At 41.1% G+C, this 16,972-nt stretch overlaps 1 protein-coding gene across 2 annotated transcripts in view; it reads left to right on the top strand.

The window, feature by feature from the left end:
- Positions 1 to 16,972, top strand: part of NGFR (nerve growth factor receptor) — a 79,595-nt gene that overhangs the window by 46,092 nt on the left and 16,531 nt on the right. For both annotated transcript variants that reach the window (XM_077252581.1, XM_077252582.1), the window contains exon 3: positions 14,924 to 15,283. In XM_077252581.1, the coding sequence (XP_077108696.1) occupies positions 14,924 to 15,283 (360 nt within the window). The remainder of the gene's footprint in view (positions 1 to 14,923; positions 15,284 to 16,972) is intronic.

Raw genomic sequence — 16,972 nt, 5'->3', positions numbered from 1 at the left:
CCAAAAAATTGCTAGGGCCACCTGCCTTAGAATCACTTCTTGTCATGCAGCAACCATTGCAAGCAATTTGACCCATTACCGAGGATAGAGAGGGAATTGATGAGATGTCTGCTCAGTGTCAAACCTAGGGAATAGAAAAATCCAAAGCAATGCTAAAAAAACCCATGCTTTAAGTAGATACTTGACACCAACATACAACATTTGCAATAGGTGGTCTACTCAAGAATATTGATGGAGAGGAGACCACATCCATCTGCTAGGTCTCACAACTCATGAAACTGGTGACAGGATCATCGTGGAATAAGTCCTTACAGTGGATGCATGGGCTGCCTATATGTACTCACTTGCCTGCAGAAATTTGGGCAGTTCAGATGCCATGCAATGGGTGGAGATGTTCTTCAAACTTAGGAACATGAGATGAGCTGTGGAATAGGGGGTAAAAGATGTACATCTAGATATGGCTGGTAGGTTTCTTGTGGGTTAACATAATAAGTCCTGGCATATTAGTTGTTACCCAACTTTCCAATAAATAGATACAGAATAAAATTTCCGACAAAAAGTTTAACTCAAGGACTTTTTTTTCGCTTCTGACAGGCCCCACAGCTCGCGTTTCATATAGATGAAAATGCCAGAGCCGCTTCCAGCGAAGCTGTACATAGATGGGAATTGAAGTGCTTAGAAGAACATGTTAAAACAAATGATTCACTTGTCTCCCGCTATACAAAGGATGCAATGAAAGTCAATTATTTATGCCTCCAGCAGAACATTGAGTCAAATGCTGTAGTAATACCTGCCGTCCTGTTGGGACTATGGTCTGCATGCATCAAACGCGTTTTTGGTGCCCTCTTCCCTGAAAGCTGTGAAATAGGCTTAGTGTTCACTTAATAGCTTTCCAGTTACATGAGTGGTTCAGCATCACGAGCGGCTATGCTTGAGGGACTCGTACAATCATAGTGGTTGACATTAGGGAGCAAATCCTGGATCTTGGAAGATGTACATTATATACATGGATAATCAGGATGATACAGTGATATGTAGGCCGAGATTTAAAGGGAATCTGTCACCTAGTTTTTGCTACCTAATCTGAGAGCAGCATAATTTAGGGGCAGACATCGTGATTCCAGCGATGTACCACTTACTGGGTTGCTTGTTGAAGTTTTGTATAAAATCAATGTTTTTTCTGCAGGAGATTATCATTAGAGGAACAGTAAACCTGCTGCCAGGTAGGCAGCCCCCACCACTGACTGGCAGCTTTCTGCCGATATATGCTCTACACAGAAAACTGCCAATCAGTGGTGTGGGTGAGGTTATACCGAGCTCAGCATTCAGAGCACTGCACGATCTGTAGCAAATAAACCAGTTTTTAATTAAAATTGGCAATCAGTAAGTAAGTGACATATCGCTGAAATCAGAGTATCTTCCCCTACAGCATGCTTCTCTCAGATGGGTTAGCAGAAACCTGGTGACAGGTTTCTTTCAGCATGGCAAAATATTGAGCACTTACTATCTCTATTCAAGGATCCTTCCATTTTTGTTATAGAAATTATGATGAACTGACTCCCAAGAATGACTTAGGCTGGGTTCACACTGCGTCTGTGGCGTCTGTTAGACGGACTACGTTACACCGCGGCATAACGTGGTGTAACGTAGCCTGTTAACGCCGCCATTAAGTTCTATGTCGGACGCATCACTAGCGCCCGCCCTGTTAACGCAGTGTGAACCTAGCCTTAAAGGGGTATTCTAAAGTTTGGAAGCTATCCCCTATCCATGGGGGTCTGTCTGCGGGGACACTCACTGATCCTGAGAACTGTGTGACTGGAGCAAAAGTTGATCTTGCCCGCTGCTGCTTCATTCATTCTTATGGGAGTTTCAAAGACCCCCTGAAAATACCCTTTAGAGAGGGCAGCCATAGTAACAAGTGTCATAGGTGTGAAATATCCCAAGGGCATTAGGCACTCTAAAGATTTTCTTGCTCCAGTCACTATGGAAATTCAGGATCTTTGACCTCCATTGACAGGATCTTCTAATTTACAGTATCAACTACATTGTGAGCAAGAGAGGTGCAAACTGTAGAAGTCCACAGATTGGGGCTCCCACCCACACTCAGTTGTTTCAGTTACAGAAAGAGCCATGGCCACGTCTTGACTTGGTCTCCTGTTATAAGTGGCTATCTTTGGATTTCTCGACAGGTAAAACGGTAGCCTTAATTTCCAGATAGATATGGTTGAGGAAGTGGTACTTAAATTTTGTCAAGATTAGATCCAGCTACCCATAAGGGACTACTTGAGGGTGTGTTCGGAGCCCAGAGACACTGCATCAAGGCGTGGAACAATTGTAAAATGAAGATAATCCAGCTCAACGAACCATGATTAGGCTTTTAGTCGCACAATGTGCATAGCACAGGACAAGCTCAGCAGTACAGCTAAAAGAAATGTAACATCAACGCGTTTCGGGTGACAACCCACCCTTAGTAATGACCTGAAACGCATTGATGTTGCATTTTTTTTTAGCTGTACTGCTGAGCTTGTCCTCTGTTATGCACGTTGTGTGAATGAAAACCTATTCATGGTTCGTTGAGCTGGATTATCTTCACTTACATTTTGTACATAAAAAAAAGTTATGGCATATTTTGTGGACATTATACCTCAAAGTGTTTTAATCTCTTATTCTGCCTTAAAAAAGGCCTGATTATAAAAAAAAGTGGCCTAATCTGTGGTGGACATGTCTGCCCTAAATACTTAAAGGTAATCAGTCACCAAGTTTTTGACACCTTAGCATATTGTGGAGACACACCCTGTTCCAGCGATGTATCACCTACTGGGCTGCTTGCTGTAGTTTTTATAAAATCCCTGATTTATCAGCAGGAGATTATCACTATAGGACTAGTAAACCTGCTGCCAGGTTGTCCTTCATATTAATAAGAAGGGGTATAAAGACTGCAGTCACAGCGTTGAGGGGCCTGCCGACACCAACCCCTACTTCACCTGGATATGTATCCTCGGACGCACATTCAGCTGAAGTGTATTGCAGTTTATTGCAGTATATAGACCCATCAGGTCCGTGCGCTCCAATACACGCTTCCGGCCCATCAGAGGCTAGCAGCCAATGTCAGCATACACGTGGTCACATGGCAGTGACGTCATGCGCTCCCCGCTGTGGTAGTTTATCGGCATGCCGAAACATTAAAAGTAGTGTAGCTCTGGGTGGTAGTGATGGGCAGTCGGCTCTTTTTGGTGAGCAGAGCCATGAGAGACAGATCACCAAAAAAAGCCGGACTGCCCATCACTACTGGGTGGGCCTCTCAGAGCGCGGGGCCTGGTCCGACGGCACCCTCTGCCCCCCAGTAGCTACACTGCTGGGTACTGAGTTCCACCTCAGAGACTGGTGAATGTGAGGAAACATGAAATAGAATAGAAATCACTTTCCTTTGTCTCCACATAACACGTTGTGCCAGATTTTACATCTTGAATTGATTTCTCATTCACTGTGGGAGGAAACTGTGAATGACAACAATTAGGATCGGCGTTTGCCAGACCACTGTCAATATCAAGGGACGCTTGTCTGCAAACAGCAGAAAATGTGAATGACACATGATTGTGACAGCTGTCTGCTCTCCATGAGGTGAGGGCGGTGAGTGGTCACTAATAACAAGTGACATCATCATTATAACGTTATATTGCTCGAAGCAGTAACCCATGTTCCATGAACTAATGAGTCCCCATCAGCCACTGCGGCTCCCGGCACAATTTGCAACTATTTCCCCTACAGCACCCTCGTAGAGGAAAGCAAGGACCTCATCTGTCTCATCTCATATCTACTAAAAAGATCCATCTTTCCAAATATTACTCTTTGGATAATTTTCTTTTAGGGGAACATATCATCAGAAAATTATCTATTATTTACATCAGGCTTTTTTTTGTAAAATGTATTTCTTTTTTTTTTAAATGTGTTAATATATATTTTTATCAGATTACAGTTGGTATTTAAAAAAAAAAATATTTAGAAATGTCACAATATTCACTAGGCACAATGGTTATTTTACACTCATCCTTCTCGTTTTTTACAGAAGACATTTCAGTAGCCTCATTATCATCAGAGGCAGGATTAAAATGACAGATAACACCGTACACAACTGATAAGACAGGATACACCAATCATAATAAGTGATATCACAGGTAACCCTGATAACACTCCCTTTATAGTGACTTCTGCACACACTCATTAGATGCTTTAACAAGACGCAGCCCTTTTTCGTTTTTGCGTTTTCCTTTTTCGCTCCCCTCCTTCCCAGAGCCATAACTTTTTTATTTTTCCATCTTTTGCGGGACGAGTTGTACTTTTGAACGACTCCATTGGTTTTACCATGTCTTGTACTAGAAAACGGGAAAAAAAATTCCAAATGCGGTGAAATTGCAAAAAAAAGTGCAATCCCACACTTGCTTTTTGTTTGGCTTTTTTGCTAGGCTCACTAAGTGCTAAAACTGACCTGCCATTCTGATTCTCCAGGTCATTACGAATTCATAGACACCAAACATGGCTAGGTTGTTTTTTATCTAAGTAAGGAAAAATAATTCCAAACTTTGCTAACAAAAAAAAAAATGTGCAATTTTCTGATACCCGTAGCATTTCCATTTTTGGGGATCTCAGGTCAGCTGAGGGCTAATTTTTTGCGTGCTGAGCTGACGTTTTTTATGATACCACTTTTGTGCAGATATGTTCTTTTGATCGCCCGTTATTGCATTTTAATGCAATGTCGTGGTGACAAAAAAAATGTAATTCCGTTTTGAATTTTTTCTATCTACACCATTTAGCGATCAGGTTAATCTTTTTTTTAATTGATAGATCGGGCGATTCTGAACAGGGCGATACCAAATATGTGTAGGTTTGATTTTTTTTATTGTTTTATTTTGAATGGGGTGAAAGGGGGATCATTTAAACTTTTATATTTTTTTATTTTTTTCATATTTTTCTAAACATTTTTTTTTTACTTTTGCCACGATTCAATAGTCTCCATGGGAGGCTAGAAGCTGGCACAACTGGATCGGCTCAGCTACATAGGAGCGATCATCAGATCGCTCCGATGCAGCTGAATTCCAGGCTTGCTATGAGCACCGACCACAGAGTGGCGCTCACAGCAGGCCAACATCAGTAACCATAGAGGTCTCAAGGAGACCTCAGGTTGTCATGCCGACGCATTGCTGAACCCCGATCATGTGACGGGGGGTCGGCGATGCTCACATTTCCGGCCCGATGGCCAGAAGCGGTAGTTAAATGCCGGTCAGCGTTTGACAGCGGCATTTAACTAGTTAATAGCGGCAGGTGGATCGCGATTCCACCTGCCGTTATTGCGCGCACATGTCAGCTGTACAAAACAATCAGATCGAGTCAGTGAATTGTAGTGAATTGTAGCAAATGTACATGTGAGTTTCCTGAAAGAACAGGAAATATGAGTGTAGAATAGCCCCATTGTGAGATTTCTATTTTTTTTAAACAAGTTACTTATTATATGAATAATTAAAAAAATAACTTTTTTTTTTAATCCATTGAACATAAAAACCTGATTTAAACAGTAGGTCATTATCTGATGACACAGTCTCTTTTAAAGGTGAAAGTCATGCACATCTAAATTTGGAGTGTAACATGAGATCACATTCACAAAAACCACAAGTCAGATGCTTGGCTGTCCTGAGACCTGTGCATTTCCATGTAGAGAGATAGGTGGATCATCAGAAAGGAAATACAAGAGTGATTGATATAACTCACAGGTTACCTGTAACTCATTACCTTTTTTTTTACCAATATTTAATGACAATTTATTAGTTTTGCCCAATGCCTACTCTCTTGGAATTTGCAAAATCTTCTTCAAAAGAGTGCTGGCAGTCACAACTAAGGGCAGTTTTCTGAATATTTATTCAAAGAGGACCCATCACCTATCTTGGCTGTTTTAGTAAATACTTATTACAATGTGCATCTCTCCCAGTGACCTCTGCCTGTCTCCAGATGCCATCATATTCATGACCCTGATGATGGAGGAGACATTATAGCGAGTATCGCTGGGCAACACATCCTCTGTCCAGTCGGGATACTGGTGTGGATGGGACCTGGGGTGCCACTAAATCAGACAGAATGGGTGCGTGTACTGTCCAGCATCTCAGTGAGAGTAATCAGGTGTCTCCCTTGGTCAATGGGACCCTACAACACCCAAGGAAGAAGTGCACAGGATCCAAACTCTAAAGGAAAACAGTCCATGTAATAAAGGGGAGTTGATCTGGCACTTCAAATAAAATGCATAAATTTATTCAAGGAATAATTCATCCATAGAAAAATAATTCCATAGAAAGTCCACATGAATAAATAGATGAGTGTAATATCTGAGGGGAAAGTACCAAAAGATGAAACATTCAAGGTGCTGGTTGACGCGTTTCGAGGTGATACTTCTTATTATTCTTTTTACATCGACTACCACACCCTACTTAAACTCCTAGGACACTGCTCGGGGTTGCCAGTTATTGCTTGGTTATCCTTGACATTCCTGGTAGAATTTGCTTATCTTCTATTGACAACCTGTCTTGTTTCCTACCTTTGTATTCTATGTAACCTCTCCTGACCTTGACCTTGCTTTTCTGACTCCACTAGTATTTTAATTGGCTTCATTTTTTTTTTACTGATTCTGTATCTGGTTTCGTCCCTCCTTATACTGACCTGGCTTTGTTCCCCGACCCTTGCCTCAGGCTCGTTCTTCTAGCTAGCAGCTACTTAGTGGATGCCGAAGGGGGCCCCATAGAAAGTTCAGATCCTTGTATAGAGGTTAAAAGGGTGAGGGCCATTGTTCCTCTCTCTTTCCAAGGTAACCTTTTTACAGTCTCAGACAGACGTAACAGTTGTATTTTCCATAACATAACAATCCCTATAACTTCTTATTGTGCCAGTCTCTTGTTATTCCTCTCAGATATATCTGCCTAAATTGATGATTGGATGCTACATACCAATTTTTCAAAGTTTCCATGCACTGTCTGGCACTGTGAAAATGGTTTTGATAGCATCGGTGTGTGTAGGGACTCCCCCAACTACATAACATAGAGGTAAAAGATAAGATGCTCCAAGAATGTTATTTTATGAGGAATGCAAATATATGTAAAACGAGCACGTCAGGAGTGGTGCTACTATTCATTTTCATTATATACAAATGTATTCAGAGTGCTCCCCCTTGTGGTGGCTGTATGTGGAACGATTTATAGTAAATAATGTACTTGCATGACTGTGTGAAGAGAAACCAGTCTACTGCATTATTAATGAGAGGTATTGTTATTTGAGCCACCACAAGAGCATCGTTTGTATATATAGGTAGCACTTTGGCTCTTTCTGCCCCTAGAATTATCTAGGAAAACAATTTGATGCATTTATTACATAATATTTTCAGGCAGAAATGAAGCTAACGTGGGGGGTATGTAGGTAGCAGCACGAAATTCCTCATACTTGTCAGTACATTGTTGGGTGTAAACAGGACATGTGCTGCACAGAACATGATATACTATGCGCACATAACGTTTGTAATAATGACGCACATAGAAGTGCGGTCATCTGAACAGGCTATGAAACATCAGATCAACGATGGTTTAGCAGACATGGTGTGCAAGTGTTAACATAACACAGCCTATGAAGAAATTAGTAGGCTGGGGAAGGCGGCGCTACTACACATTTTGCATTGGGTGAAGGAATTTTTGCGTTGCCTCTGTAGTCACAGCCTGCTTGTTAATCTCTTTTCTCATAAATTCACATCCGTAGTGCCCACCTCCAATATTTTTGGGGGATCTAACCAGTTCTTCAATGTCTCCAATAGATCTATTCATGATTATTGTGTGCTAATCTGAATTCTCTTGGTTTGTGCCAAATTGTGGTTTGCTTTTTAAAAATCTAAACACATCATTGCGACATTCTGAAGTTTCACCCTCCTTTCTCTGGGAAAGGTCAAAAAATCTGGGAGAACAGAATAACATCCATTTTTTTGGCTTTTCAAAGATAGTTCAATGTACTAGGCAGGAAAGATAAGGGGTTGGATACAAGAGCCGGCCGCTATCACCCAGGTCCCTCTGCCGGGAGCCTGGGCCCTGCATGGGAACTCTCCGAGGGCCAGGCATGCTGTGTATTACTCATGCGGACAGCTCGCTTTGTACTGCTGCCCCTGCTGTAGATTATCAGCTTATTTACATAGGCATATAGCGGTATATTTCTTGCCAAGATAGAGGAATGTACAAAATGTCCCATGTTACAGAACGCAACCTAGTAAGAAAAGAAAACGTCTTCAAAGACGGAGTAAAAGGAGTTGTCTGGTAGCTCCACTTCCAACTTGTGCTTCCTCAGTCAGTACTTCATTAGTGCTGGGAATGAAAGGGGCTAGCTGATTGGTTCTTTTTAATAACTAAGCCAGCTCCCTTGTTAGTCACAGCCAATGCCCAGACAGAGAAGGGGGCTGGCTTAGCTATTAAAATGAGAATTTAGTCAGCCTTCTTCACACATAGCACCAAGTTCAGACATGGAAAGCTCTATCATGTTGAGCCCAAACCATTATTGGAGTTGCAAAAGAGGGGTAGAGGTGGGATAGCTGTAGATCGGGGTACCTTCTATGATGACTGAAGCATATCAGAAAGTTATGTAACTTACTTTAAGCAGCTTTATGTACAGGATGCCAGTTTATCTCATCACTCAAACTTGTATGCTGAAAAGATAAAATGATATAATGCAACAGTATAACCATGCAAACATAAAATAAAGTCTGTTTGCATATAACCAGGGAGCTCATTTGGTCACCAAATGTATTACTGAGTCCTTAAAGGGAATATGCCACCTGGATTTTGCTACTGAGAGCAGCCTGGTGTAGAGACAGAGACCCTGATTACAACTATGTGTCACTCACTGGGCTACTTGAAGAAGTTTTGAAATAATCACTGTTTTATCTGCTGCAGATAGACTATTTATTTGAAAACTAAGCATGTATAACCCCGCTACATCACTGACTAGCAGATTTCTTTGTACACTGTGCATAGGCAGAAATCTGCCAATCAGTTGCAAGCACAGGGTTATCCAGAGCTCATGAATATGAAAGATTACCTGCAGCAGCTTTACTACTCATCTAATGATAATCTCCTGCTGATAAAACAGTGATTTTATGAAAACTGCAACCAACAGCCCAATACACATATATGACACTAGCTGTCAACCTATTCAGGTAGAATGAAATCCAGGTGCTCCTGTTAACACATGGCTCCTACAATAATAGTATTTAAAGGGTTGATCCTTGAAAATTGCCTATAGGGAAAGCTGTGTCTATACGGGTGAAACACTAGTCACAGAAAACTCCTACTGTGGCCAATCTGGCCTCTCCCTCCTTACTGGCATTGTTAGAGCATTATGCCATTTATTAGAATTTGTCTCGCCCGTTCAGACAATTGTCTCTGCCATTAAAATGGAAACTTATAATAAAGGTATCATATGACTCTGAGCTGCCGTCCGAAGCTTGATGTGAAGTGGGCATTAATCAGTTATCTGCCAGCACTATTGCATGTCCATGGAGAAAGGCATTAAAGATTGCAGAATGAGTTTGTGTTGGATGGGTGGGGGACAGAAAAATTGCAGTATAAAAATTTTATATGTGGGGTCCTGCCATACAAGGACTTGTTCCATATACAAATTCCTTCCATTGAGAAATTTTGCATTAAGAGTCTCTCATTAGTGTCCCTATATACATGCATATATGGAGTGTTTCAATGTAGTCCTTCCTTACAAAGAACTTTTCCATGGAGTCTGTCCATACATGGAATTCATTGATTGAGTCCTTCTGTACGTGGAGTCCTTCCATACATAAAGTCTTTCCATAGATTCCCTCTGTACATAGAGTCCTTTCTGATATGCGTTTGAGGTTGTTCTATAGCAGGGGTGGGAAATCTTTTTTCTGTGAAGGTCCATTTGGATATTTATACCATCCTTCGGGGGCCGTACAAACTCCGCCCACAAAGTAGAGCCTGACTCTGGCACTGGTTTCAGGATGTAATCTTTCATTGCATGCCCTTCAATGTTCACACTGTGTGTGTGTGCTAACAAAGCAAGAAGAAATGAGTGAGATGGTTGAAGTCAAAATACACCTCCCTGCCCAAGAATGTGGTCCCTGAGAATCTGCTCAGGGGCCTGATAAGGTCATCGAGGGCCGTAAATGGCCCTTGGGCCTGAGGTTCCCCACCCCTGCTCTATAGAGTCCTTCTCTACACTGGCAGACACAGACGGATTAAGGGCCTATGTGCAACTCCTTCAAATTTAGTCCATTGTTTCGAAATAAATCTTCCACGGAGTCATATCATCCATTAAATCCTTCCATGGAGTTTTTCCTTCAGTGAAGTTGTTTTACTACATTACATCATTCCATGGAGTTCTTCCATACATTAAATCCTTCCATGGATTTCTTCTATATATTAGATGCTTCCAAGGAATTCTTCCATCCATTAAATCCTTCCATGGATTCCTTCCATCCATTAAATCTTTCCACGGAGTTCTTCCATACATTAAATCCTTCCATGGAGTTGATCCATACATGATGTCCTACCATGCAACCTAAAGTTTTTACGGTCTACTCTACAGCCCCTGTAACACTGCACAATATCCAGCCTGAAAGTCTATGAATGTAATGGAAATTTATTATAATAGAGATTGTGAGAAATATTGCAGTTTGTCTCTAAATGAGCAACCTTTGGGAAATGTTTATATAAAATTCCTTATAAATATTGTATGTTTTCACTTTCTTTCTGACTTTGTGATTGTTCTCTATCTCGGCCCTACATTGTGTACAGTATAATTGCTCAATGAGTCATATTATGAGTCACCACATTTATATCTATGGTGCATCTGTTTTCCACTTGAGAGGAGAATGGATTTCCAGATTGTTATTGCATTTAATGAGGTGGGGGCATAATCAACTTGTCTAACTTGACAAACCTAGGGGTCTCCTTATCAGCAACATCTTCCATATTTTTATAAATGGTAGCAACATTCATATTCTTCGAAGATGGTCAAATGTGAACATAGAATCATAGAATGTTAGAGTTGGAAGGGACCTTCAGGATCATCGTGTCCAATCTTCTGCTTAATGCAAGATTCACTAAACTATCCCAGACAGATGTCTGTCCAGCCTCTGTTTGAAGACTTCCATTGAAGGAGAACTCACCACCTCTCGTGGCAGCCTGTTCCACTCATTGATCACCCTGAAAGAAAAATGTTTCTAATATCTAATCTGTATCTTCTCCCTTTCAGTTTCATTCCATTGCTTCTCGTGTTTCAATGTGCAAATGAAAATAATGATGATCCCTCTACACTGTGACATCCCTTCAGATATTTGCACACAGCTATTAAGTCTCCTCTTAGCCTTCTTTGTTGCAAGCTAAAAATACCCAGATCCTTTAACCATTCCTTGTAGAACATAGATTGCACTCCGCTCACCATCCTGGTAGCTCTTCTCTGAACTTACTCCAGTGCATCACACAGTTGTTCTCTTAATACATCCTAGAACTGTGTGAACTTTTTTGCTGCTGCATCACACTGTTGACTCATGTGCAGTCTGTGATCTATTAGTATGCCCAAGTCTTTTTCTGTTTTCTGTTGCTTAATTCTATTTCTCCCATTCTGTAGATGTCATTTTTGTTTTTCTTGCCCAGATGTAGAATCTTACATTTCTCCCTGTTAAATACCATTCTATTAATCACTGACTATTGTTCAAGCTTATCTAGATCCTTCTGAATCCTTTCTCTGTCTTCTCTAATGTTAGCTATCCCTCCTAGCTTTGCATCATCAGTAAATTTGATTAGTTTACCTTCAGTTCCCTTATCTAGATCATTTATAAAAATGTTGAACAACACTGGGGCCTTGTGGTACCCCACTTGAAACACTCTTCCAATTGGATGTGCAACCATATATTAGTATTACCACTCTTTGAGTACGACCACTGAGCCAGTTATGAATCCACCCAACCGTAGCCTTGCCAGTGACATACTTGGTCATTTTTTCAATAAGGATAGTATGAGGTACTTTATCAAATGCTTTGTGAACATGTATATTTCAGTCAATTACTAATTATTAAATTTGGGTGCAATACCGAGGATTCACAATATATATCACTATCTACATTAAAAAAAAAGTCAGTCCAAGGAAAAAAATCGCAGTTGCCTCTGAGAATCAGATGGCACTCACCCATTCAACTCTATGACATCCGAATGCGGTCCGATTTTCACAGACTGGAGAAGAATATTTTTGTTTTATTCTTCACATTCAAGAAAATTGAATCATACGATGATCAAATTCTGATTAATGTCTGATTAGCATAATCAGACCGATTTACTCGAATGTGGAGACAATGGTCATGTGAGCCTAGGCTTAGGGTATTTGCACACGCTGAGTATTTGCAGCAAATTGTTCTGCAGCAAAAACCGCAGTGTTGGCAGGAAAAACACTGCATAACATACACACATTTTTGTGTGTGCTTTTGATGTAAATACATGCAAAAAAACACAGCAGAAAAATAGAGTGTGATCAAGCCCTTACATTCTTTGGCTGTATCGGGCATAACCTCTGAATTACCAACTGAGATCCAAGTTGCCTGTTCTGGCGATACATTGTGGTACTCTATGCACTAACTTGTGTAGAAGCTAAATGGTATATCATCATACAGTGTGCAAACATAAATGCCAAACAGAAGCAGGCATTATAAGTGCCATACAGTCACTTTAACTAGCAATGGGCGGACCCCTGGATGTTCAGGTCCGGTGGGTTCGGACAAACAGTTTAAAAAAAGTTCAGGTTCGGGTACCAGAGCAATAACCAGATCCGAACCCTAATCACTTGAATGGGGAGCCCGAACATCCAGTGTTTGCCACGCTGTCATGTGCAGTGACCGACGCTGCTTAGGGGTCCACTGGGGTGATGTTATGGTAGCAAGATGGTATACCTTCCCACAGGTGAAGTGTATCCCCAGGGCTTCCCAGAAGTGGCGATGGTGATGGTGGATGATGTAAGGTGCAATGAATAACGAGGACACAAGGTTGCAGTCTCTTTACCTTTTACTGGAAGCTTCAGCATCCACAGTCCAGGGTACGGACCACAGGGTAGGCAGAGTCCGGCCGGTCCGAAGGCACATCCAGAGTCCCCTTATCCAGGTGGAAATCAGTAGCCTTCCTACTAGTGCCTGTGTGTTGTAGTCCCTCCCTGCTGAGCAACTCGGTAAGGTCCTCACAACTTTCGTGGATGTTTCTGATGTCTTCTCTCTGTCCCCCAGATGGTATGGATAGGACAAACCCGTATGACTGGGATGGCCTGAGGCTTGTTTATAGGGACCCTAGAGACGCCCCGACCCCCACAATTTGCCATTGTGTCTTCTTAGGTATTAAGGTCGGGCAGCCAACTTGGAATTGACTGTCCTGCCGGTCTCTGAAGTAATGCGTAGAGTCAATTACTCCCTCGGTGTTCCGGCCACCGGCTACGCACCTCAGAAGGAGGCAGCCTTTACAGGGCAGAACTCCTCCCGGTGTTTTCTCCTTGTGCTGTGACTTCGTTTCTCACTCTCTACAACACAGTTCTCTTCGTGTCCTTTCTTAGGATGCTGCCGCACTTGGGGCAGGCGCAGCTCCGTAACTTTCTGTCTCACTAGGCCTCTGTCAGGATCCCACCCCTGACAGGGACCCTCTGTCTGCAGCTCAGATGTTCCTGCTTTTCCCCCTGTCTGCCTGACAGGTACTCACTGGGTCAAACCCAGGCAGCGTCTCACTAACTGCCTATCCAAACCACCAGGTTTACCCTTCTGTGAGGAGTGCCCTACTAGATAGGAGCGTAGTCCCCCTGGTGGATTGGAGTGTGAAGTGTGGTGTTTGGTTTGTGATACCTGGAAAGATGAACTCCTTTTTTACCTTCAGACGTAATATCACTCCCCCTGGTGGAAGAATGAAATTATTGCAGCAACCAGGACACTGGGGTGCTGCACATACAACAGACCTGGCTAGAATTATTGAAGCTAACGCGAGACGCGCGTCGGGGTCCTTGCTGCACACTAGTTGTCTACCCAGGTCTGTCCTCAGTTATATGTATTGACTTTATTTCAGCTGAGTCATGTCTTTATATTAATCAGTATCATTATGATATAATGTGTCTATTGTTGATTGCACTGCAGTTTACCCCCAAACACATAGTCTCCTGGGTAAGCTTATCTAAAATCACTCATCACTTGATGATACTATTTATTTATTAATTGTATCTTGATAGGTATATCAGGAGTATTTTGTGTATATATATTTTTTAACCTTCTGCAGTGGCAAGTTAACAGTAGCTATATACTATTACCAATATACTATTGCAAGGGTTACCATAGCGCCAGCAGTTATCTCTGTACATAATCTCCACTTTTTATATGTTTGTGTATTTGTTTTTAATTTATTACTAATAAATAATTGAAATCTTCTGTTTTTAGGCTTAGTACTTCTTATTCTCTGTAGGTTTTCATTATTTTTGAAGTGCCCTACCACCTTTAGAGCCTATTTTTAGGAATGTACTTCCATACAGTTGTTGAAATAATTATGTAAAACAGTGCTATCACTGTACACTGTGAAAATATACAGTGCCAACACAATGCCATCACATGGTGCTCAAATAATGCCAAGATGCAGTGGCCAATACAGACACAGAACATGGTCCCTGGCCAATTAGGGTGCCCCATTCAGTAGGAGTCTCCGGGAGACTCTACGCCAAAGAGTACTAAGGTAATACTAAGGTAATGTAGTGTAAAGATAATTCATCCCATGGGAAGTAACAGTTAACCATACGGTGGCACCCTGAGTGTTTACAGATCTGTTATACTATTATTATCACCTTAATTTTGTCATTTTTCCTCTCCTAGGTGTCACCTATTCAGACACGACCAGTCACACTGAAGCTTGTAAACCTTGCACAGAATGCGATGGCAACAAGCGAATGATTGCTCCCTGTGTGGAGACTGATGACGCTCTGTGCGCCTGTGCATATGGATTCTATAAGAGCGAGGACAGCGGAGAATGTCTACACTGCAAGACCTGTCCAGTGGGATATGGCATGATCCTACCATGTTATATGAACCAGAACACTATGTGCGAAAAATGTCCTGATTGGACCTTCTCAAATGTGGACAACAACATGGACCCTTGCCTGCCATGTACAATCTGTGAAGATGAAGAGATCACGGTGAAAGAGTGCACCACGACATTAGACACAGTATGCTTCGGTGAGTATCTATAGAGAGAACACACGTATGTACAAAGGTATATAATAATATTTCAGTAATGTCCAAATCAGTCGTTTTGGGTTGAAAAAAATTTATGTTTTCATTTTAAAAATCTGCAACCCTTTTTGTGTATACAACTCCAATGCACACTTATGCATCTCCATGGTAACAGACTGTAAACAAAACTTGGTGTAGTCTGATCAGTCATAGGCCCTCATTCATAAAAGCAATTTTTTGGGTGCATTGCTTTGAAAAGTTGTAAAATTTTTGGGCAACTCGGAGTTGCGGATACATTTTGAGATTTTTATCATTTTCACCCCAGTTTCTCCCAGCTCCGCCATAATGGATGGAGAGGAGATGACGAGCTGGAGTGTTTCCTACGCCAGAGATCTTACTCCAGTGAAAGGCTGAAGTAAGATTTCTGGAGTTGTGCAGGGAGGCAGTGTGTGCACCTAAATGAATCAGGAGCATCTGACTCCAACACACACCCTCATCAAGACTGTCAAGAAAATCGCCAATCTTAATGAATCAGGGGGCCTAAGTCTCTCCTTACAACACTTATAGGTTAGCAAAAAAATAGAAGAGAGTGAGACTTTAAGATCAGACTACCAGGGGTTTATTTGTAGTCTGTAACCTTGGAGACACGTAGATCTGCATAGGACCTGTCCACCCAAAACCAAAGGAGATTGATAATTGTCTGAAAAATCTATGAAAAGTCAAGTGAAGAGGACTGAACCACCATATCAGATCAGGCTCATGAAAAAGAGTGGTGCTGTTTCCTAAAAAGAAAAGTCTACTTTTTCTTACCATTTTAAACCACCTTTAAATAATATTATATTTTAGGATTAAACGACTTATTATTTATCTCATTTATAGTGTAAGAAATGTGAAATAGTCATTGTTGGACTCTCAGTAGTATGTCCACACGTCCAATTCCTAAGCTGCTTTAAAGTTGTGGGAAATTCATTAATTCTTAACAAATCTTGGCCGGATCTTTACAGAACTGAATCCAGCTTCTTTTCCCAAACCGCAAATAATACAGACAAGAAATGAGAGGCTGGATAGAAACAGCGTGTGTCCCTGATTCACCAGACTCACAGGACAGATCAGAAGTAAATTATCAGACTAATTCCAGAAATAGTAAATCAGAAAAACACTCAGTGGAAGCATCAACCAGGACTAGAGGATGAGATAAGGAAGGAAAGCAAAGAGCTGTCCAAAGGAGGCTAACAAAAACAAAACGTCTTTCTCTACCTATATGTTATCTATCTATCTATCTATCTCTGTATCTCTGTATCTATCTATCTATCTATCTATCTATCTATCTATCTATCTCTGTATCTATCTATCTATCTATCTATCTATCTATCATCTATCTATCTATCATCTATCTATCTATCTGTCTATCATCTATCTATCTATTATCTATCTATCTATCTATCTATCTATCTATCTATCTATCTATCTATCTCTGTATCTATCTATCTATCTCTGTATCTATCTATCTATCTATCTATCTATCTATCTATCTATCTATCTATTATCTATCTATCTATCTATCTATCTATCTATCTATCTATCATCTATCTATCTATCTATCTATCTATCATCTATCTATCTATTATCTATCTATCTATCTATTATCTATCTCTGTATCTATCTCTGTATCTATCTATCTATCTATCTATC

This window comes from Ranitomeya variabilis, chromosome 4 (assembly GCF_051348905.1).
Source record: "Ranitomeya variabilis isolate aRanVar5 chromosome 4, aRanVar5.hap1, whole genome shotgun sequence".
In the NCBI taxonomy this organism is placed as follows: domain Eukaryota; kingdom Metazoa; phylum Chordata; class Amphibia; order Anura; family Dendrobatidae; genus Ranitomeya; species Ranitomeya variabilis.
This window is presented reverse-complemented; position numbering and strand designations above follow the sequence as displayed.